The 23,613-nt window shown below is 42.9% G+C and overlaps 1 protein-coding gene across 4 annotated transcripts in view; it reads right to left on the reverse strand.

Annotated features, from left to right (window-relative positions):
- Positions 1-9: 9 nt before the first annotated feature.
- Positions 10-23,613, reverse strand: part of Cryzl1 (crystallin zeta like 1) — a 39,078-nt gene continuing 15,474 nt past the window's right edge. For 3 of the 4 annotated variants that reach the window (XM_036203542.1, XM_036203540.1, XM_036203543.1), the window contains 10 exons: positions 21,536-21,608; positions 17,853-17,897; positions 16,583-16,651; positions 9,707-9,840; positions 8,613-8,724; positions 5,431-5,529; positions 4,404-4,522; positions 3,133-3,238; positions 1,680-1,725; positions 10-533 (listed from right to left, as the gene is read on the reverse strand). In XM_036203542.1, the coding sequence (XP_036059435.1) occupies positions 434-533; positions 1,680-1,725; positions 3,133-3,238; positions 4,404-4,522; positions 5,431-5,529; positions 8,613-8,724; positions 9,707-9,840; positions 16,583-16,651; positions 17,853-17,897; positions 21,536-21,608 (903 nt within the window). In that variant the 3' untranslated portion in view covers positions 10-433. Of the gene's footprint in view, positions 534-1,679; positions 1,730-3,132; positions 3,239-4,403; positions 4,523-5,430; positions 5,530-8,612; positions 8,725-9,706; positions 9,841-16,582; positions 16,652-17,852; positions 17,898-21,535; positions 21,609-23,613 lie in introns of all 4 variants that reach the window. The other variant, XM_036203541.1, reaches the window with a different exon arrangement.

Here is a 23,613-nt window from a genome sequence, read left to right on the forward strand (position 1 = left end):
ATGCTAAAATAATGACAGCAAAGGCCTGTTAAGGAAGGTGTTGAGAATGGAGTTGATACAAAATCAAATAACATTTTCATGGGATAGCAAAAGCTTGTGACGGATGTATTGATAGAATATTGTGGCTTTTGCTGAAAGCAGTTTTCTTTATGGAAAGAATTTTATAGCAGAGGCAAATGTATAGATACAATAACAAAAAAAGGTTTTTGGAATATCCCCTTCAGATGTTAAAAAAATCTGGATTTTTTTGCACATTAATTTTGCAAGTATTTTTCAAATATGTCAAATAACCAAGCATCTTATTATGGCAGGAAAACAGGCTTAAAAATAGAAAAACTTGTTTGATCTTCCTTGATTTTTCTCAACAATTTCCAAAGAAAACTGGCTTCATATACTGGTATGGGTACATCCAACTGAGGTCTGGGAAAGAAAATTAAAATTGAACAACTTGCTTTTTTCTTTCTTGATTTTTCTGAACAATTTCCATGGAAGCTTTTGCCTCATACAGTGGAATGGGCTCATCAAGTAGCGGTCTGAGGAGGAAGAATGGTTAGAAAAATGTCAGGCACAGGCACAGATGAATAGAACACACAGATGCAGCAGGTCACACATTTGGTTACAGTTTGATTGTATCCATCTAAATAATCCAAACAGCTTGGTAGTGGCACATTCCTTTAGTCTATCACTGGAGAGGCAGAGGCAGGTGAATCTGTGAGTTCCAGATCAGCCTGAGCTATTCACCTATCAGAAAAAATAAATAAATGAAAATTAAAATCCAAACAAAATTACAAACTCATCCATTAATATTTTTATGGTTTTAAAGTAGTAATTTTATTTCTTTGTGTGTGTGTGTGTGTGTGTGTGTGTGTGTGTGTGTGTGTGCATGCGCGCGCATTTCCAGACCTGAAACTTTGTAGACCAGGCTGGCCACTGAACTCACAGAAATCTGCCTGCTTCTGCCTCTCAAGTGTTGGCATTAAAGACATGCGCCACCATGCCTGGCTCTTTTTTTTCTTTAAAGACCGTGTTGGTCTTCTTAGCTAGCACAGTATGGCCTAGAATTCATGATCCCTGCCTTAGCCCTCCAGGACTGTGAATACAGGTATGTTCCACAACATGGGGCTAAAAGTGTTTAAGTTTTGAAAGAAAAATATACCACTCTATCTCTTTACTTTATAAGTGATATCAAAACTCAATTTAAACAAACATAGTACTTTTTTCCTCTTGTCAAGCTATGAATGATTTCAAATTCTCTGGCAAGAGAGATGAAGAAAAGGGAAAGGTGAGATACAGAATAAGTTGAGGAGAGAAAAGGCACAAGATAAAAATCTGTGGGAGGGCTGGAGAGATGGCTCAGCAGTTAAGAGCACACTGGCTGTTCTTCCAGAGGACCCAGGTTCAATTCCCAGCATTCACACAGCAGCTCACAACTGTCTGTAACTCCAGTCCCAGAGGATCTGACACACCAATACACATGAAATAAAATAAAATAAAAAAGTCTGTGGGTATATTCATTGGTGTACAACCAGGTACATTTTGAGATATGTATCTGAAAGAACAGCTATTTATCTAGTAAATAAAAAGTAGAGGTACTAGCTAGGTATACTATAAAATTGGAATAAAAACATGCCCACTTTTCCTTGAGAATAAAAACATAATAATTTAGTTTTTTTTCATACCTGAAAATACCAGCCGATAACTTCTCCATCACGTCTCTTAAGATGCGTAACTGGAAGGGTTGTTAAGGTGGTAACTTAATAAAAAGAGGACTAGATAAGCCATTCAGTAAATACAAGATGCTGGCCTGGTCACTTTTATTTTTCTTTTAAAAAAAGTTTTGTACTTCAAATTCAAAGTGGTATTCCAGCAAGTAGAAACTGTCCATCACTTCTAAAACAGAGGGATGGTTGAGAGCTCAGGTCAGACAGGAGCAGAACCTTCTAAAGACAAGTGTTGAAAGCACAGACTGGCACGAGAGCAGTGACCGAGATTATCCCCAAGCAACAGTTCATGGAGGCAAGCATGGTTTTCACTTAGACATTGGCATTCGGCACTTAGATCTCTTACAGGAAGTAAACTTTTATCAATTAATTTGGTTGATACCAGGTTCAATTTGTTTGCATAAATTCATTTACTCCAAAAAATATGGAAAAAAGCTAAGTAATAGGTATGTGTTTGTGGTAGTCTGAATGAAAAAATGTCCCCCATTGGTTCATGCATTTGAAGACTTGGTCCCCAGAGGGTTGTGTTCTGGAAGTATTGGAACCTTTAGTTGGAGGAAGTACTTTGATGGATTATGGCCTCATCCCTGCTTCCTGCTCTCTCTCGGCTTCCCATGTGTAGAGAAAACTGTGTTAATCCAGGTTCCTGCCCCTGCTGCCAAGCCATGCCTCCCAGCCCTTATGGACTCTGTCCCTCTGGACCCCTAAGCAATCAAAATTATATCCATATGGAGGAAAAATAAAAAGAAACAAGACGGTCTGGAGAGATGGCTTACAGGTAAGATCACTTGCTCTATTTGCAGAGGACCCAGGTTCAGTTCCCAGCACTCTTGTGGCAACCCACAAGTGCCAGTAACTTGAGTTTCAGGGGACCTGACACCCTGGTGTCCTTGGGCACCATGTGCACAGACATCATGCAGGCATAGACCCATATACAGACATACACACATTAGGCAAAAAATAAATCTAAAAAGTAAATTTCCCAGTACTGATACTTATAAAATTCAACTGTAAACATTTTGGAATATTTTATACAATGGTACCATCTTAGGAGTTAAGCACGCTACCTCTTAAAGTACCATGCAATACCAGGTTTAAAACAAAAGAAAATATTCCACCTGTCTCATTACCTCCCGTTCATAAGGAATTAGACCCCAGGATGTGATTATGATTCTGTCTCTTGCTACCTGTACCCTCCTGACAGTCTTTTCACCTGTGAAATGGAGCTTCTTTACTCATGCCTTATAGATTTACTGCTTAAATGAATGTAGGGTACCTGTCCCTCTGCCAGACATGCTCAAGGAAAGCTCACAGCTAATTATAACTTTTTATGGTTACACTGAAAGAGTTTATGAGTAGAGTGTGAGGCAAATTCCAAGCTAGTAATTCAAATCAGAAGAAAAAAGGATATAAAGGTATTTTCCCTGTTGTGCATTTGACAAATTCCAGACTTCGTCATTAAGGAAAGCCACCGTTGCTCCCTTGAGGAAAAGGCAGTGGCTATCCGGAGGGTCCAACTTTGACAGAAGAGACAAAGACAAAACAAGGCTATGAAGTTGAACAGCACGAAGGCGCTTGAAGCAGAGAACCTTTAATGCAGATCAACACTGTAGAGACCACCAAACCCAGCTGCAGACTTAACAGCTGTTATGAACTGCTATGCCCTCCTCCCTAGGTCAGTGAAATAGCTAGGGCAAGGCAGACGCAGGCAGTCTGGACTCTCGAGGGAGAAAACGGGAGTTATGTATATGACAGGTTTCTATAGGTGGCTTCTGCTACTGTCGGTCACTTTGTATGCTGGGAAGTCTAGAGTGGTATATTAGATTGTAGTATTTGTAATTAGCTATGATATACATATTCAATTAAGAATTCTGTTAAAAAATAGAAGCTTGCGGCCGGGCGGTGGTGGCGCACGCCTTTAATCCCAGCACTCGGGAGGCAGAACCAGGTGGATCTCTGTGAGTTCGAGGCCAGCCTGGTCTACAGAGTGAGTCCCAGGAAAGACGCAAAGCTACACAGAGAAACCCTGTCTCGAAAAACCAAAAAAACCCAAACAAAACAAAACAAACAAACAAAAGCTTGGGAGGTAATTAATCTATACCTATAGTAAGATCATTTTGAGTTACTAAATTATGATAATATTATTTATAAATATTACAATTGCTAAGTTACTAGAAAGCAAATTTTTAGGGTCTGAGAGATGGCTCAAGTTACACAACACCAGTACCCATGCAAAAGGCTGGGTGCAGCAGTGCACATCTGTAATCCCATTGCTGGAGACACAATGGGTGAAGATCTGGGCCTGATGCCAGCCAGTCTAGCCAAACTAGCAAACTCCAGGCTCAATGAAAGACCTCTCAAAAGGTAAGGTGGAGAATGAGAGTGGGAGATACCAGATGTTTATCTCTGGCTTCCCTTGCACATACATATGTACACACAGATAAAAGTATAGTTTGAAATATAATTTAAAAATCCAGAGGCCACTGTGTGCAATGAACTAAATACAATTACAATTCATTCTAACTGCATGGACTTCCCTGCCTGATAGAATGTGGCCAGTCTGCAGCTAACACAGAAAAGAGACTCCATTCCTTCAAACATAGGGTGTCATTAGAAGACACACTGTTCTTTGCTAATGACATCACTTGGTTAATAGCAAGGCTTCATTACTTCTGATAATACCTGAAGGTTCTCTTCTGTTGTCACCCAATGGCCTCCAACACCAAGAAGTGTGATGATGTCATGCTTATGTGGTAGTTGTAATTTTACAGCTGGTTCATCATCTTTACTATATAATCTCACTTACAAATGAATAGTTAAGAAAGAGAGAAAAGGTATATTTTATAAAAATCTGACAAAATTTATTTTGCATATCAGTCTTTTTTATACAGCAAGAAACATTTTTCTTAATAAAAGGCAAACTTAGTTAACTTTAAGCTACACCAAAATGTACTCTAGACCTAATTAAAATTAAATGCAAACAAAATAAATTTTGATTTGGAAGCAAGGTAATAATGTACTACAATACTATATCTCATGCTAATTCTAACAACTGTAGCTTAATACTGTGGGATGAACTGCTCTCTTTAAAATACTGAGTCACATGCACTGAAACACACATTTGGAAAGTGACCACACTAAATCCACTGATGATTTTTATGAGTCAATTTCAGATCCTGGAAAACAGATTAGAACGGAACACACACACGGTGGCTATAGTCACAACTCACAACACTAATCCTTCAGGAGTAGTGGTGCCAACTAAATGTGCACAGATTAGGTGTGAAATAGACCCAGTTAAATTTCAAAAGTTCAAGAAAGTGAATGGCACAAACTTGTTTTTCCCCATCCAGCAGAGGGCAGCCACACAGTACAAGTGGCTGTGAAATGCTGGGCAGGTGTGTATTACTGAGACCAACGGAGTGCACTGAGGATGGTGACAGGCTTCTTATAGATACTCCTCTTTTGCTGTTTAAGCTTCAGTGCCTAAGGCTTAAAAGGTATGCTCCCTCTTCCAGAGGACAGGGTTAATGATGGGAATCAAGTGAAGGAGTTACACTTTAAGTAGATGAGTTCTTAATTAAAAACACACCCTTAAATGAGACATCCAATATTATGAATACAGCAATGATTAGTTCCCAGTTATACTCTTTCCGCAATTTACGTCACTAAACACATCACACAGGCTGCTCACGGCATAGGTACCCACCTCCTGCATCTATGACAATATCTACTCCCAGGCCACCTGTCTCCTCCAAACAGCTTTCAGCGACATGGACTTTCCCATTAGACACATCAATCACGCGGGCTGTCAAGGACAGGAATCAGGAGGAAAGGAAAAGAAGAGCCAGTGTCTATTTTCTGAAATACTTTCAACAGTTATTCAATTTAAAGGAAAATGTCAATTCTGATTAATTTCTTTCTCAAGGAATTCAGTATTGATTGATAAGGATCAATGTCAAGGAGAGGTTGGCATATTCAGTAAAATGAATGAACATGAGTACATTTTTGACCCAAGACTGTTCTGCTGACAGAGGTCAGCTGTCCATGAACACAGGCTAGATGGCCAGACCTGGGAAGCTGAGCACAGAGGCCCAGACACAGCATGCACATCAGGGCACCGGAGGGCAGTGTCTTAAGCTTCTTGAGATTCCCTAGTATCCGGAGCTGTGTCATTGCACACCATGGCACTCATGTTTCACAAGTCATTTTATCCATCCTTAGTCATGGGACCCCCCCTCCCATTCCCTACTAGCTCCCCAAAATGGAGGGCAGTCCTGAAAGTAAGGAAAAGGGACGTGACTAGTCTGGCAGAGTTAGGGAAACCAAGCTGCTTTTAGTTGGTTGCATTAACTAAATATACAGACACACACACACATACTGTGTGTGTGTGTGGTGCTAGGTGAGGGGTGTGGGCAAACCCTGACCCTTATGGATGACAAGAAAGCAGTCTGCTACAGAGTGATGTCCTTAACTCTGAAAACAATCACAGCAATGGAAAAATGAATTATGTTAATAGTACAACAGAACTATACAGAGAATTGAAAAAAGTTTCTTAGAATTTGAAACAATGAGGATATATTTCATTTTGGTTTTTTTTTTGGTTTTGGTTTTGGCTTTTTCGAGACAGGGTTTCTCTGTAGCTTTGGAGGCTGTCCTGGAACTCGCTTTGTAGACTAGGCTGGGATTACAGGGGTGCGCCATCATTTTGGTTTTTAACATCTTGTTGAGGAAAATGTCTTTTGGAGCTGTTCAGGTTAGAGGCTTAGTCTAGGAGCAATCTATGACTTTTGGTGGTGAGATGGGGCAAAAATGGAGGGCAGGGACTAGGGGGACAGGCTAAGAGAGCAGAGGGTGGGGTGGGGAGAGCTCAGAAGCTAAGAGCTCTTACTGCTCTCCCAGAGCACCTGAGATCTGTTGCAGCTTCCCAGCACCCGTGGCAGACAGCTCACAAGGGCTGCAAAGCCCAGCTGTAGGCGATCTAGTACCCTGCCTTGGACTCTGCCAGCACACACATGGCATACATACACACAAATAAAAATCAATCCTAAAACAAAAACCTTCTAAAAAAGGTGCTGAAGCAATTCAGGGATGGCGGAATTAGCCAGCAGGAAACATTTCCAGGATTACAGTTTGAGCTCTCTTCCTCCATCCTCGCGTCTCTCCCTGCTTCCTGTGCTGGAGATGAAACACGTTTTCATACATGATCTTTCCAAACTACAACTGAGACCTCCATTCTCTTTTCTCTTTGTATGTATATGAACATTTGCAGATGTATGTGGGTGTTGTACATGCACACATATGAACTTCAGTGTGAGGCCCAAAGTCCATACTGGAAATGTTCCTCAACTGTTCTCTATTAAACAAAACAACCTCCCCTCCCTGTGTATCACATTTATTATGTTTAAGTGTTCACGTGTGCACGTGTGTACCATAGCACATGTGGAGCTCAGAGAACAACTTGTGGGAATCATTTTTCCACCATGTGGGTCCCAAGGAAGGTACTTGGTGGCAAGTGCCTTTGCCCCCGGGCCATCTCACTGGCCCATCCATGTTTGTATTTGTTGAAATAGGGTTTCCCACAGAATCTGGCTACTGCCTTGAGCTACTTCAGCTAGCCAGCTTCCCCGGGGACCCTGCCCAGTCTCTCCCTCCTAAGTGCTGATGCTAGGTACACGGGTTCGAGGGTCTGAACTCTGGCCTTTCCTGTTGAGTGGCAACTGCTTTAACCACTGTGCCCTCCCTCCCCAATCAGATCTTCATTCTCCATCCTTTCCGCCTCCTTCAGCTTACTGGCTCCTTCTGTTTTTGTCTGTCTTTGTCAGATGCAAACTGCAACCAAGGAAACAGCTTGGGCTTCAGGGTTAGATGGGGCTGGACTCAGATCTCCTTCCAGTGCTTGGTCCTGTTCATGTCTTAGAGAAGTTCGTTCAGGTCTCTGCAAGGCCCCGAGGACTTGACGAGGCAGCCTCCCCACTTCACACAGCTTTCCCCAGACGGCCCTGCCCCTTCACTCTGATTGCTTTTGCTTTTCTCCAGCCCAGCCTCTCCCTGTTCCTATTTCCCATTTTCCTCTAGTCTCCATCTTTTTCTTCTTTAGATAAGTTCACTCTGTCGAGAGACTGCCGGCCTCCACCATGGCCTGGGATCTGCCTGTGTTTATGTCCCACGGGTCACCTGCTTCTCACATTTCCCAGAGGACAGACAGTTAGAGGCTGAGAAATGCACAGAGTGATGTGAAGCCCTACTGACTGACTGGCTGAAACGGAAGAAGCAACTGGCATTTCTAAACTGTATCAGAGTTGATTCAATTCAGGCCTGGTGAAGCTGGGAACAACAGAACAAAGAAGGAAAACAGAAGAGATGCAAAGGTTGTGGGTTTAGAGCCTCAAATAGGGCCAAAGATGGAGCCCAGTGGTAGGCACTGCCTAGCACGCGTGAGGCCTGGGTTTGATCATCAGCACCATGTAAACCAATACACAAATATCAGTAATAAGACACTTCAGCAATGTTTTCCTTTTTTTGAGACAAGATCTCAATGGGTAGCTCAGGCTGCCTTTGAACTCGGGATTCTCCTGTCTCACTCCACTGAGGGTTAGAATTACAGGCAAAGAGACACCATGCCTGCTTTCCCTGCAAGATTTCATATTTTAGGGCTGGAGAGATGGCTCAGAGGCTAAAAGCACTGGCTGTTCTTCCCGAGGTCCTGAGTTCAATTCCCAGCAACCACAGGGTGGCTCACAACCATTTGTAATGAGACCTGGTGCCCTCTTCTGGCCTGCAGGGACACATGCAGACAGAACACCGTACACATAATAAAAAATAAATCTTAAAAACATTTCATATTTTAAATATGAATTACTATACTGAGTAATATAACATGGAACGCACCTATAGGAGGCCTAATCCTCTCAAGAAGTTGCTTGTCTTCCAGGCTGCATGCTGTGGAAATCACCTTGGCTCCTCTATGGTGTGCTAACTGAATGGCTATTGTACCAAATGCCTGTGTGGAAATACGTATCAAAGGGTTCGTAGATACAGGTCAGAGGACATACCGAATTTACTTCACAGACCATTTAGCATGCAGAATTCTTGAGCATTACTTAACCGCTTCCTTCAGAGATTCGAGGTCAGACTCTCCCACACACAGAAGTTCAAGGGTGAAGGGCTGCGCTCAGAAACATGGCGTGGAGAGGAACAGTAGCCCATAAATTAAGGCATCGTTAGTCTAAGCTAGCTGCACAGCACGGATGGGAATGTAATTACACTGCTCTCAAGATCATGGTGCTTCAGAAGTACCATCTTTGGATTCACGGGTAAGAATAAGGAAAACACTACTTTCCTGATTTTAGGTGTCAGTCTATAGTCAGTGCTGAAGGCATTTCTGCCCCCACCCCCCAGAACTGTGGCTTTCATCAACAGCCTGTTAAAAAATAAAACTGATTTTACCCTAAGTTTTACAACTTTTTTTAATGGATCATGTAGCGTCTTATGGGTTTTTTTGGTGACATGTAATACACTTGAGCACAGTTCAAGCTTGTACTGACCTACCTGATAAATGCCAATACCCTTCCTAGCATAAGTAAGCATTGGGGTTACAGTTCAAAACTGGGTGAGACCTCCATGAGCCTCCACAGACTCACGAATCTGTGCAATAGTAATGAGTAGAAGGGCCTGGCTGGGAGACCCTACTGGTAGGACACCTGCCTAGCATGCACCAGATGGGTTGATCACCACCACTGAAAATGAGAAGGGAGAGCCAAAAGTCTTGCCTTGCTTTTTAACTTACTGGTGGATTCAGGGTAGTTAGAAGCTGGCCACACTAAGTCCAGCTTCGACATGCTATGATAAAAGCTGTCTATAAGGATAAAATGGAGGAGAAATCTAAGGGTTGGATGACACAGAAGGGTATCTGCAGACACAGCTGCCCCACAGTTCCTATGTTTACGGTGTACTGGTATAAAAACAAAATCAACTAGACTCACGCTGGCTCCATCCATGATGAGCACCGACTTTCCAGGAGAGAGATGGGAAAGATAATACAGAGCTGTGCAGGCTCGGACGCCATCCCGAATGGCTCCAGCAGCTTCTGTCCACGAAACCTTTTCTGGTTTATGAACTATCACAAAGAACAAGAAATAGTTCATTAGTGAGTTCATCGGTACCAACTCTTGGATCCAGTCAGACTCATCTCTACCACCATGGACCGCTGACCCAGTCCAGTCTCCTCCTTTATCACTTACATTAATTCCCCTGCTTTGATTCTTATGCATGAAAGAGCCATTCTCACGGGACTGTCAGGAGATAAAATACCTCCAGCGAGCACATAAAGCACAGCTGCAGGATCGACTGTAAGATGCACAGCAAGTAGCTGCCTTCCTGGTGAGCAGCCAGTACCTGGTGTCTCAGCCCCGCGCTCTACAGCTCTCAGGTTTCATGCCCTCCTTCAGAGTTCATCATGTCGGCATCCCTCTACAGTTAGCACCCCTGCCTGGTTCTGAACCCGTCTATGCAGCACCACGCATGCTTTTCTACTTTGTTATATTTCATAGTTCTTAAAGTTCTTCTTTCCCGTGTATGATGTGTGTACATGACACAGGCGTGTGCAGACAGCAGAGGACGACTCCCTGAGCCCCACGTTAGTTTACAACAGACATTTCCTTGTCCTCCTTAGGAAGGCCTGGCCCGTGTGGAGATCCTTGCTTGTTTATCCATTTCTTAGCTGGTGAACACTTGTTCCCAGTGTTTGGCCGTTAAAATAACACTGCTAAGAATGTCAGGGTGTTGACTTTGGAGAGGGAACCAGTCCTGCAAAGGCACCAGGTGCGGGAGCTCTCTGGCCATCACTGGTACTGTCGGGGTATGTGACGGCCCTTCCTGTGACTGTCGATTGCTCCACCATGGCCGCCTCTCCTCTCAGGTCTGCTGGCCTTCAGAGTCCTTTTATGAAGGGACTGCTGGAGTCTAGGCCAAGTTTTCTACTTTGTTGGTTATTGTTTTGTGGGAATTTTTAATATATTTCACACAAGTCATCTGTTTATATGCTACAAGTATTACAAGCTAAGCATCTTGCAGAATGCTTTAGACAAGAAGTGTGTTGGATTTCAGAACATTTGCATATACACTGTGAGCTATTGCAGACAGGACCCAATTCCAAACATGAAATTGATTTGTTTCACATATATTTTATGTATGTAGCTTGAAAACAATTTTATTCTTAAAGATTAATTTATTTCAATTTTGTGTGTGTCGCCTTCACATTACACTGCTTGTGTGTAGTGGCCCCAGAGGGCAGAAGAGGGTGTTGGGACATGTGAAACTGGAGTTACAAACAGCTGTGAGTCACCACATGGGTGCTGGGAACCAAGCCCAGGTCCTCCAAAAGAGCAGCCAGTGCTATTAACTTTGGGGTCATGTCTTTGAAAGTAATTTTAGACAGTATTTTTAGTGTGCCTTCACTTTGGCTGTAACCTGTCACAGGAAATGAGGTGTGGAGTGTCTGACTTGTGGCAACATGCTGGTACTCCCAAGTTTTAGAGTTTAGAGTATTCTTTTATTTCAGACTACAGTTGTTAAACATTTTTCAACTTGATGGCTCTCCTTTTCAATATCTTTAGTGATGTCTTTAAGAAGAGCGGCACTGGATGATATTTTAAATCCATTAGTTGGACATGGTGCTGGACTATAATCACAGTACCTGGGAAGCTGCAGCAGGGGGGTTATGAGTTAACAACCAGCCTGAGCTACATAGCAAGACCCTGACTGAAAAACAAAACGGGCTGGCAAGAGGGTTCCAGCAGGTAAAGTTGCTCGATGCCACTCCTGATGACCTGAATTCAATCCCCAGAAACCACATGGTGGAAGGAGAACTGACTTCTGTAAGTTATCCTCTGGCTGACACACATGGGCCATGGTGTGCATGCACAAGTATGTACACACCCACACACTGCATGTAAAAGCAAAGCCAAACAACATATAAATAATATCCTAGCACTTCTTTTCTTAAAATCCCATCAATGCCTCTTCACTGCACTTGGGGAAAAAATGCAAACTCCCAATAGTTTTAAAATCTCAAAATATACCTGGGTATCATGACATACACATTTAATCCTAGAACTTGGGGGCAAAGGTAGGCAGATCTCTGTGAGTTTGAGGCCAATCTGATCTACAGAGTGAGTTCCAGGCAATCCAGTGGTACATAGTGCGACCCTGTCTCAAAATTAAACAAATAATACCCGCCCCCCTCCCAAATGGGACAATAAACTAAAAAAATAAAAGCTCTGTATGAACTGCCCATTAAGATGTTTCTTCACACTTTGACTAATTCTGTGTTCAAATAAACTGTGGTGTTGTCACCCTAAAAGCAATCCTTTCCGATTTTCAAATCAGGGAATCACACTTTTCCTATGACCTGGTCACAGGCAATCAGCAGCGCATTAACAAACTACTGCCACCTAGTGGGCAGATAGAGCATCCACACAATATGGTGAACATTCCCTAATAAACGAGCTGGGAATAGAAGGAGAAAGAACACACTAAGTACTATATAGAGTATTTCTTTATGAAACTCGTCAGGGCAACTATGACTTACATATGTGCTTTGATCCTTGGTTCCTGGTCATAACTCCCACTGCCCACTTTATTTTCTAAATGACTAGAAGCATATCTTTCATTAAAGTAGTTGGACCTTTTGTCCTTGGTTGTCTGATCGATCATGTAGAACATGGTCTTTAATACTGCTGGGATATATAAGTTCAGAAGCAAGCTTCAGAAAGCAGAGTCCCTCTGAAGTCATACACTCTAAATTACTGCTGTTCTGGTCTTGGAGCTGACCTGCCTATAACACTCTGACACACCTTGCCTGGTAGATAGGAAGACTCCAGTCTAGTGGGGGTCCTGCCCACATCCAAGAGGAAGGAGAGAGAGAGAGAGAGAGAGAGAGAGAGAGAGAGAGAGAGAGAGAGAGAGAGAGAGAGAAGAGAGAGACTGTGACCTGTGCATGTCTTCATTTGTGTTTATTTGTATCCTTTTCAGCTTTTCAGTAAACCAGTAAATGCATTATCTTCAGTTCTTTACAAACTTTAAAATGCCATCTATTCATTTTATTGTATGTGTCAGTGTTTTGCCTGCATGTGTGCATATGCACCCCAGGCATGCCTGGTGCTCTCTGAGGTCAGAAGAGGCACCAGATCTCCCTGGAACTGGAGTTACAGGTGTCGGGGTGCTGGCAATCAAACGCAGGTCCTCTGGAAGAGCAGCACATGCTCTTTAGCCACTGAGCCGTCCCCATAGCCCCACCCTCAGCTCACTTAGCCAGTCTTAGAAATTAAACGAGTCTAAAGTGGGAACCCCAACTCTGAGAATTCCTGAAGGCCCACCCTGTGACTACGTCACCAGTGAAGGCAGTCTTGTGGGACTGAGCCCTCAACCTGTGGCATCCATGCTGTCTGCAGGGAGACAGTACCAAAAATAAAGAGAACTAAATAGGAATGGAGGAGGCCTGGTGTGCCTTGAGTAGAACTGATGGTCGTGGGGAGAAATCCCCACACATCCTCAGATCATCTTAGGAATGGTCCATGTTGAGTAGAAGAAATTGTTTCTGTGTTTGTTTTTTCTTTCTTTCATTTTTATCTACCCAATACTATTCTCCCAGTTTTGCTGATTATGAAATTAGGTGTGGAATAATAATTGGTTTGCCTAAGACCTCATAATGTGGTTGAAAATGTGATCTAAATCTATCTCTTCTTCAGTTCATCTATACACATTTTACTTGTATGGTCTATTTGGAGGCAATATTTCCCCTAGTAACATTTCAGTCTATCATATTTTATGAAAATTTTATCCATATGACATGATCCCAACACTTGGGAGGCTGAAATAGTAACAGAATTACAAATCGGAGACTAGCTTTGGATACATAGTGAGTCTTGTTTAAAAAAAAAAAGGGAAGGAAATTTAAAAAGTGCACATGATATAATTCTAATCACACATGTGCACACCAATCATGCAGTCCTTCAAAAAACACTAAGGGTAGTGAAACTACATTTAAGATTCTAAAAAATGTTTTTTAAGATTTATTTTTATAACTTATGTATGTGTGCACACATGTCTCATACTGCAGGAGGCCGGAAGAAGGCGAGATAGTCCTTGTCCTCAGGACACAGAGCAAGTGCTCTCAGCTGCAGAACCAACACCTTTCCAGCCCGAGACTGCGGGGCTCTCACTGCCTGCTCGAGTCATGCTGCTTCTCTAGTAGATGCTTAATGCTCACTATGTTATAAAGACTAAACAAATAAGTAAATACGGATCAGTAACAGCTACGTGAACAGTAAAAATGAACGTATTTCTTTTCAGTTTGGGCCCAGAAAAAAAAAGGGGGGAGACAGCTCAAAATGTATGTCCAATTTTGAATGAAAAAAATAAAAATTATTTTTAAGTTTGTCAGAATGCCTTAAGAACTAAAGGCAGTTGGGGCTGTGGAGATGGCCACCAAGTCTGATGACCTGAGCTCCATATCTGGAGCCCACGTGCTGGAAGAGAGAACTGACTGATTCCTACAAGTTGTCCTCTGGCTGCCATACGGGCAGCGTGACACGCTTGTCACCCCTCTGCCCCTACATACATGCACACAGTAACTAACTAAATGTTTCGAAAGGAATCAGAAGCAGAACAGCTGAACTGGCTGGAGGGTCACACAACTGGCACTGTGAAACACGGTTCACATCTGGGAGGGAATGTGGAACCCCATTCTTGGGTTTGGTGAAAGAACAAAACTTACTTGAACCGAAAGTGACTGAACACTGAGTTCTCATTAAATAGTCACCAGGCTAAGCATGAACAGAAACTCAAGTTGAATCTGAGATTCCCAATGCAAAGTTTCATGGAGTGTACTGAAATCATCTTCTGCCCATAAAGTGCTGGAGCTGCAAACAGAACACAGTTTTCCAGCTGAGTCTCCTCGTTGGTGCATGGTGAGTGTGACCAGGATTCTCACCTAAAGGTCACACTCTTGGTGGTCATTTGTTAATATTTTCAAGAATTCTTTTTATTTATATGTATGTGTCCATGTGTCTGTGTATGTGTGCCACGTGTGAGCATGCCCATGGTGACCAGAAGAAGGTGTCAGATCCCCTGTGGCTGAAGTGGCCGCAGTTGTGAGCTGCCTGACTTGGGTGCTGGGAACTGAACTCAGGTCCTCCAGAAGAGCTGCAAGTGTTCTGAACTGCTGAGCCCCCGCTTTAGTCCCAGTGTGGGGGTCATTCTTATGGGCTTGGCCTGTTTTGAGACAAGCTCTCACTTTGTAGCCCAGGCCTTGAACTCTAGATCCTTCTGCCTCTGGCCTAAATGCTGGGATTACAGCCATGTTCTACCACACCTGGATTAAAGGACTCCTAAGGAAACATCGAAGCCTGCTTTCCTCCTCAAAGAATATCTGCAATTGTTCACTCTACATACTTTGGTACACTTCTGGACTATAACCCATCTTCCTGATTTATAAATAGACCACTAGGAGAAACGTCACTCTGAACTTAACTTTATAGCTTGGGCTTGCTCTTTTCCTTCTGACCTGTGCTGTCTTTCTTCAGTGCTGGAAGGGGTGCCTATGATGGCACAGTGGCCTGCCTGGCACACACGAGGCCTCTGCATTCCATCTCCAGCACCTGAGAACAGGCAAACGGACCCTTTCAATGCTCACTGCTGCCCTGCGGGGCTTGTCCTGTTGCTGGTTTTGTTGATGTTTTTAAGCCATTTGGTTGTGTACGTGTGCTTATGTGTATCCGAGTGTACACACCCATGCACATGCACACGTGGAGGCCAGTTACATGGTGTTTTCCTCAATCACTCTCCATCCTATTTTTTGAGATGAGATCTCTGAAGGACTGTACCTCACCTCTCCTGGATCCTGTAATCAACCCCTTTACTGGCTGAAAGTTACCGCAAAATAAACCTCCTTTTAACTATGTGGAGTTGCCTTGGTAAATCCCCACATTAGCCAAGAGGGAGGGGGACTCCAGGGACCAGCCACCCAGCTACACAGCAAGCCACAGAGTTAGAGTAAGATTTCAGAAGTGGTCTGGAGAGACGATGGCTCAGAGGTTAAGAGCACCAACTACTTGCTCTTCCAGAGGTCCTGAGTTCAGTTCCCAGCAACTGCATGGTGGCTCACAACCACCTGTAATGAGATCTGGCACCCTCTTCTGGCCTGCAGGGACACATGCAGGCAGAACACTGTATACATAAAACAAAAAAAGAAAAAAGATATACAGGAGTAAGAGAATGAGAAAAGCCCAGAAGCAAAAGGTAGACAGGATAATTTAAAGTTAAGAAAAGCTGGCTAGAAACAAGATATTCTTACTTATAAGCCTCTGTGTGTGGATTTATTTGGGAGCTGGGTGGCGGGCCCCTCAAAAGAGCAAAAACAAACAACAAAGTACTGTCTGAGTTTACATTTTCTGTTTTAGTTATTAACGAAGAGTTCAATGGTACAGCACTTAATTAACAGGCTGGAGGCCCTACCTTCCATCTCTAGCAACACAGACACACAGACGCATTGACACAGACACAAAGACACACAGACACACACACAACACATGCACAGACATGACATACGCACACAGACACACAGACATGCACACACTCAGATAAGCCAAGGGTAAGACATTTTCAAATTCTGATTATGAATATAATTTCAGAGCCATGAGCAATGTTAGTAAACCTCTCAGGTCTGTCTACACAATGCTTAGTCTAAGCATTAATTTTATAAATATAGGCTAGGAATATTCACATGGCCAGCCAACACTTATACAACAAACCAGTGAAATAAGACTAATTAAGTTCCAAATGACTGGACTGCCACATACCCAGGTAATGCTCATGTACTCGAGTAACTTCACAGAGTGCAGGGTCTTCTGAATCCAAGGGCAAAATTCCTAAAAGTTAAAATGAGAAGTTTAAGGGGGGAAACGCCCCAAATGAATTCACTCCTGATGAACTACGTTGATGTAAATTCTGTACAGGAAAGTCACGGGGAAGGTTCCTGAAGTTACCAGGAAGGGAGGGAAGCAGTTGTACTTATTTTGGCACGAACACTGCAACACCATGACACCTCTGTTGTCTGTCACTCCTGAGTGACATCAAGATGATGCCCTCTGTCACAGCCAACCTGGAGTGTTGGGGCCCCTGATGCCGCTTCCCATCACTCCTGAGTGACATCAAGATGATGCCCTCTGTCATACAGCCAACCTGGAGTGTTGGGGCCCCTGATGCCCCCTTCCCATCACTCCTGAGTGACATCAAGATGATGCCCTCTCTCTGTCATACAGCCAACCTGGAGTGTTGGGGCCCCTGATGCCGCTTTCCATCATTTTGTTTCACAGGATGTCCTGGATCCTGTGATCACAGGATGCGTGACTTCAACAGAACCCCACTTTCCTGGAGTCCAGTCAGTTTCAAGGAAACTTGAGCAATACAGAGTGTTACCAATTTCTTGGATGTAAAAAAGAATAAAATCAGCAATTCACGGGGCGTGAAAGCTGAAGACACCTTCCCACATACCTAATCTTTAACAGCATTTCCCAGGGCTCAGAAGGACACTTTCTATGAGAATGAGGAAAGTTTCTGAGGGACAATGACAAAAGTGACGCTCTATACTTGTCTCATGACTGTCTGTGCTCTCTAGAGTTCGGCCTGGGGTGGAGAACAGAGGCTCTACATGGCCCACTCCATCAGCAACCTCCAAACCCAGGCCCCTGACTCTAGAAGTTTCAGTCTGCCCAAACAGTAGGGACCACGAAGGAAAGCCAGGTGTCGAGGTGAGCAGGAGGTCTGGCCATTTTCTGTCCGTGTAACTCGACAGCCAGACGCATGCAGGCCTGAAGGCTCTGCTAACTGAGGTCAAGCTCTCCTTTTTATTCAGCAATGGGTATCTGAGAGCAAATTTCAAAAGCCAGGAAAAAAAGTTCTTTTGGAATGTTACGATTGAACCCTAGGCTTTATACATGCTATATCCCCAGCCAAAAAAAGCATTTTCATATGAAGTAAGGTCATAAGGAACATCAATAACTACAGAATAAAAGATGAGCCGACAGTGAAATACATGGATTGAAACAGGACTTGTGGACACCAACTTACCGACTACTTCATCATCTGGCTGAAAGAATGATACCTTACTGCCAACTAAAGAGCAGAAAAAGGGAAGCGTTAACATCACAAAATTACTAAATTAAATTACTTTATTCAAACCTCTTTACTTTACTGTGTGTATGGGTGTTTTGGCCTCGTGTATATCTGTGTATCTTGTGCATACTTGGTGCCCACGCCAGAGAGGGCATTAGATTTCCTGGAACGGTGCTACAGACAGTTGTGAGCCACCATGTGGTTGCTGGGAATCAAACCTAGATCTCTGGAAGAGCAGCCAGTGATCTCAACCACTGAGCCACCTCTCCAGCCCCCTAAATTTAACTTTTATTTATCTATTAAAACAAATTAAAAAGCCAGGCATAGTGGGCAACACCTGTAATCCCAGCACTTAGGAGGTGGAGTCAAGAGGTTCAAGAGTTTAGGGTTGGGTTGGGGATTTAGCTCAGTGGTAGAGCGCTCACCTAGCAAGCGCAAGGCCCTGGGTTCTATCCTCAGCTCAAAAAAAAAAAAAAAAAGAGTTTAGGGTCATCCTTGGTTACATATCAAATTAAAGGCCAGTCTGGGCTACATGAAACGTCTGAAAAACAAACAAAAAAGCCAATTAAAACATTAAAAAAAGAAATCATTCATGGGATTGTAAAAAATCCACTCAATCAAAGGGCCAAGAATTTGGGTAAGGTAGAGCATTTCAAGTCTTATTTCTCTAGAAAACCTGAGGTACACAGGTGTTGACACTGTGAGGAATAATGTTTCTGGGCCCCTGCCGATGTGGCTGGCTTTCAGGAGACAGGTGCAAAGAAAAATAACACATTCTATGGCTTCTGATGGCTGTTCTCTACCTCCCACCCCCCACACCTTGTGCTAGGCACATCTTCCATCATCATCTAAGTGGAAGAATCTCAGCCACACAATGAGGAATTCCAACGAGTCCCGTGTTACTTTGATGGGGCAGGAGAGACGGCTCAGTAGTTAGGAGCATCTGCTGTTCTTGCAGAGGCTCCGATTAGGTTTCTAGCACCCACAAAACGGCTCATACTGGCTCTAGCTCCAGTTTCAGGGGATTTGTCTACAGGTGCACACACATCCATGCAGGCATACATGTATACACGCATACACACACACACACACACACACACACACACACACACACACGTGTGTGTGTGTGTATGTATATATGTATGCATGTATAGCTATATGTATATATACACACACACACACACATATATATAATAAAAATAGATGTTTTGTAAAAACAAAAAACAAAAAACAAAACCCAAAACACCCCTCCCCCCCCCAAAAAAAAAACAACCAAAAAATTACTCTGACTTGGTAAATAAATTCTGATTGGCACCTTGGAACATTTAAAAAATTTTATTACTATTATCATTACTGTGTGTGTACGTGAGTATACATATATGCCTTGGCAAACATTGGAGGTCAGAGGACAACTTTTGGGAGTTGGTTGCTTTGCAACCAGGAAATGGACTCAGATCATCAGGTTTGTGTAGTAAACTGCTTTTACTGGCTGAACATCTCTAGCCCAGTTCTTGGACTTGGAACTTTGGTGATATGATACTGTTTCTGTCTCCTACCCTAAATATGTGTGTGTGTGTGTGTGTGTGTGTGTGTGTGTGTGTGTGTGTGCGCACATACATATTGTGTACACACACACACACACTCCTCTGCTAAGTCAACTCATTTGAGTATTTTTGTTTTAAGAGTTATAAGATGAACTGGGAAGAAAACAGTCCAATGCTGTTTACTGCCTTGTGCTCAGAATCTTCCTATAAGCTTTACAGTATACCTCATAGCAAATTTATGGTATACCTCACAGTATATTTATAGTATCACTTATAGTACACCTTATAGTAGTACACTCCATAGTATATGTATAGTATACCTTAGAGTATACGGTCTTCTTCTTCTTCTAGTCTACAGACAAGGGGACTGAGGTAAAACGGTTCCAGAACTCATCTTTTGGTGCACAGCAAGTGACTCTAAGCCCCTAAGTCCGCTCTCCCTCTTGCTTGCTTTCTCTGGGGATCTCTCATGTCCCACAAGCTCCAGTTCTTCTGGCTTTGGACTCACTGAGCTTTTCCTCCCGTTACCTGGTGGTTCACATCCCCTGGGGTCACCTGGCTGCTTTTTCTGGCTTTTTTCACACCTCTGTTCCACTAGTCCTCAAGCACGGGTATTCCGAGGTTCCTTTTCATGTCCACTGGCTCCCTGGCTCTGCAAATCTGGTTTTATGTTCTTTGTTTTTTTGAGTCTACACACTGACAACTCTATTTCCTGCATGGGACTTTCACCTCCAGAATCAGCTCAAGCAACGGCTTACTAGATATTACTACTGAGACATCCTTTACCTTTCTTGAACTCAACTGGTGGGAGTCTAAACTCACCATGACTATGTTGTTCTCAGTTCTCACCTCTCTGGGTCCCCTAAGACCAATCAATGACTAACTCCTGCTGACTTCATTTCCTCATTCCTCCGTCAGTCCCTCTTCTCTGGCATCGCTCTCTAGCTTATGGACGTTGTTATCTCTTGTGTGGACCTCTGACCAGTCCTCTTACCTTGAAGGTTTGCCTTGATCCACCCTTTAACAGCTAACCTAATCATCTCATTTGTAATGCTCACCAAGAGTCTGGCTGGCTCTGGGCAAACCTCCTGTTTGTTTCTTTCTGACAACAAGTCTGTGTTCACACATTCTTTTGTTCACTCTCTTTTATTCTCTTCTCTTTCTTTCTGTCAGCGGTAAGGACAGAACCCATGGCCTTGAGCATGCTAGGCACACACTTTCCCCCTGAGCTACACACTCAGCCCCACCATTACTCCTTTGTCCAAGGTTTATAAACAAGTCCAAGTTACTAGCATAAGTTAGCTAGATCAAAATGTACATAACCATCAGCAACTACTTGAAGTTTTCAAAGTTTGATTTAAATTGAGCAGTTTGATGATCCAAAAATCGGAATTGTCATTTCTGAGGAGAAATAACCAGTGAGATTTTTTGATCACCCTAAAGTATGTTTTGTAGTAAATAATTATTTTAACATATAGAACAATAACCCTAAGTATCTGAAAAAATTTGTTTCTAGAGTTAGTCAATATTTACTAACAGGTGTTCATGATTGGTGTTCACCTTTAGTGAACATACTAATGAATGTTAACCAACATGGGTTAGACCAGTGTTTGAATTTCACTTGTGATTTTAATTACAATGATCTGAATGATCATTTTGTCCTACTTTAATCTATCCAGACTATAGGGAAAAAGTATGAAATTTAGCTGCCACATCACACACAAAAAAATGAACAAAACTGGTCATTTTACTCAATTGGTCATTATTACAGATGAGTTAATAGTTAAGTATTTACTTCAATTATAAACTCAATCCTAGTTTTAATTTTTAAAAATTAAATTTTAGTAAATTTATAGCCGGGCCTGGTGGCACACCCCTTCAATCCCAGTGCTTGGGAGGCAAAGGCAGACAGAACTCTGTGAGTTCAAGGCCAGCCTGGTCTGCAGAGTGAGAGCCAGGCAGCCAAGGCTACACAGAGAAACCCTGTCTCAAAAAACAAAACAAATTATATTGTAAGACATCATTTTATGTATTGGTAATTTTATTAGCTATTATTAAATTTCTTTTACAATAGAAAATACAGATGATACTTACCATCTAATACAATTCCAGCAACTTCTCTTCCAACAGGGAAAAGATCTTTTTCCATCTTCATTTCTGCCAGAAGCTGAATCATGACAGAAGCTGTTAGCACATTAGTCAAGAGTAAATCCTGGACTTCCGTGATAGCGCAATTCTCTAGTCCCAACACATGCCTCAACCCCAGCATGCAGGAGCCAGGCTAGTGTGAGCAACACAGTGAGTGCCCATGGCCAGCCTGGGAAGATGATGGATCAGAAACGAAACCAAAACAACAATAAACAAACTAACTGACCAACCAAGCAACAAACAATAAAAACCATCTCTTATTTATGAGAAAGAAAGAACAACAAAAATACTCACGCCACAGAAACTGCAAATACGATTCACTTTTGGAATTACAATAAAGCAAACAACATCACAAAATCTCTTCTTCCAGAGTGAGAGCAGTGTTGCTGGGTGTTTGACATCGGCCTGAGGCATGGGTGTTATCGTTCAAACCACCAGGATATGCTGAACGTTTTTTCTCTGATAACATGAAGGTAAGTTACACCCCCAAACAATTCTCAGTTGGCCAAATACAGCTTCCCAGTCACCTATTCAATTAAGGTGATGGGAGTGAAGAGAGCCCCAAACAACAGGGGGTGTGGCCAGAGAGCACTACACAACAGGGGGTGTGGCCAAGCCTCACATCCTTTAAGGATAACCTGGGCTAGGGATGTAGCCTAGTGGGTAGGGCTTGCCTAGCATGCAGAAAGCCCTGATTTCCACCCCAGCACCACACAAAAACAAGCTGCAATCCTAGCACTCAAGAGATGGAGGCAGGAGGCTCAGAATCTTTATGTTAAGGCCAGTCTGGGTACATAAGAGAGATTCTGTCTTCCAAAAAATGGACGTCACTTGGATTTTTTCCCTCAGTCTTGGGTTAGGGCACAGTGGGAAGGAATGGTGGGTATTTGTAGGAAAACTGAAAAAGATTTCAGATTTATTTGGTAAGTACAGGGCTTTTTTTTGTGTCGGGCTGTTTCCTTGTTTTAAATATCTATCTATCTATCTATCTATCTATCTATCTATCTATCTTCTATCTGTGTGTGAGTGTTTTGCCTGTGTGTATGTTAAAGCACCATATGAGTGCCTGGTGCCTAAAAGGTCAGGAGATCAGGTTGGATGCCCTGAAATTGGAGTTACAGATGGTTGTAAGCTGCCATGTGGGTGCTGGGAACCGAACCCAGGTACTCTGCTGCAAGAGTAACAGATACTCTTGACTGCTGAGCTAACTCTCCAGCCTGCCATTATTTTTCAACTAAAAGTCAAGGAAAAAAAAAGAAGCCCTCTTAGATGTAAACTGACTCTCCAGAAACTTCTGGGGATTTTATTCTCTGTCTCTGTCTCTGTCTGTCTGTCTCTGTCTCTCTCTGTCTGTCTCTCTGTCTCTGTCTCTGTCTCTGTCTCTCTCTCTCTCTCTCTCTCTCGCGTGTGTGTGTGTGTGTGTGTGTGTGTGTGTGCGTGTGTGCGTGTGTGTGTGTGTGTGTGTGTGTGTGTGTGTGTGTAGTGGTACTGGAGATACTTACTCAGCCATTGAGCTCTTTATTTTCCTTTATGCCCATTTTTAGTTATAACCATGGCTTTAGCAATTGTATTCTCCATCTTTCATTTACCATACACAGTTTCTTACATTAATGTACTGTCTTCATGACCAGAATGATTAATGGTATCTAATAGTTCATTTTTGTTTTTGTTTGTTTTTGGTTTTCAATACAAGGTTTCTCTGTGTAACCTTGGCTATCCTGGATCTCTCTTTGTAGACCAGGCAGGCCTCAAACTCATAGAGATCTGCTTGCTTCTGCTGGGATTAAAGGTGTGAGCCACCACCGCCTGACTGTGATAGTTCATTCAACTGCTATTTGTCATTTCTTCCTGGGAGTGGCAGAGTGCTTGCCTAGCATTCACAAGTCCTGTATTCAATCCCCAACACTACCCATGACCAGAAGCTGTGCAGGTCCTATAAAGTTTAATAGTAACCAAATGGACAGCATCTCTACTGGGCAAGCACACATTAGGTATCACCCAACTTTAGCACGGACATCTAAAAT

This window comes from Onychomys torridus, chromosome 12 (genome assembly GCF_903995425.1).
Source record: "Onychomys torridus chromosome 12, mOncTor1.1, whole genome shotgun sequence".
In the NCBI taxonomy this organism is placed as follows: domain Eukaryota; kingdom Metazoa; phylum Chordata; class Mammalia; order Rodentia; family Cricetidae; genus Onychomys; species Onychomys torridus.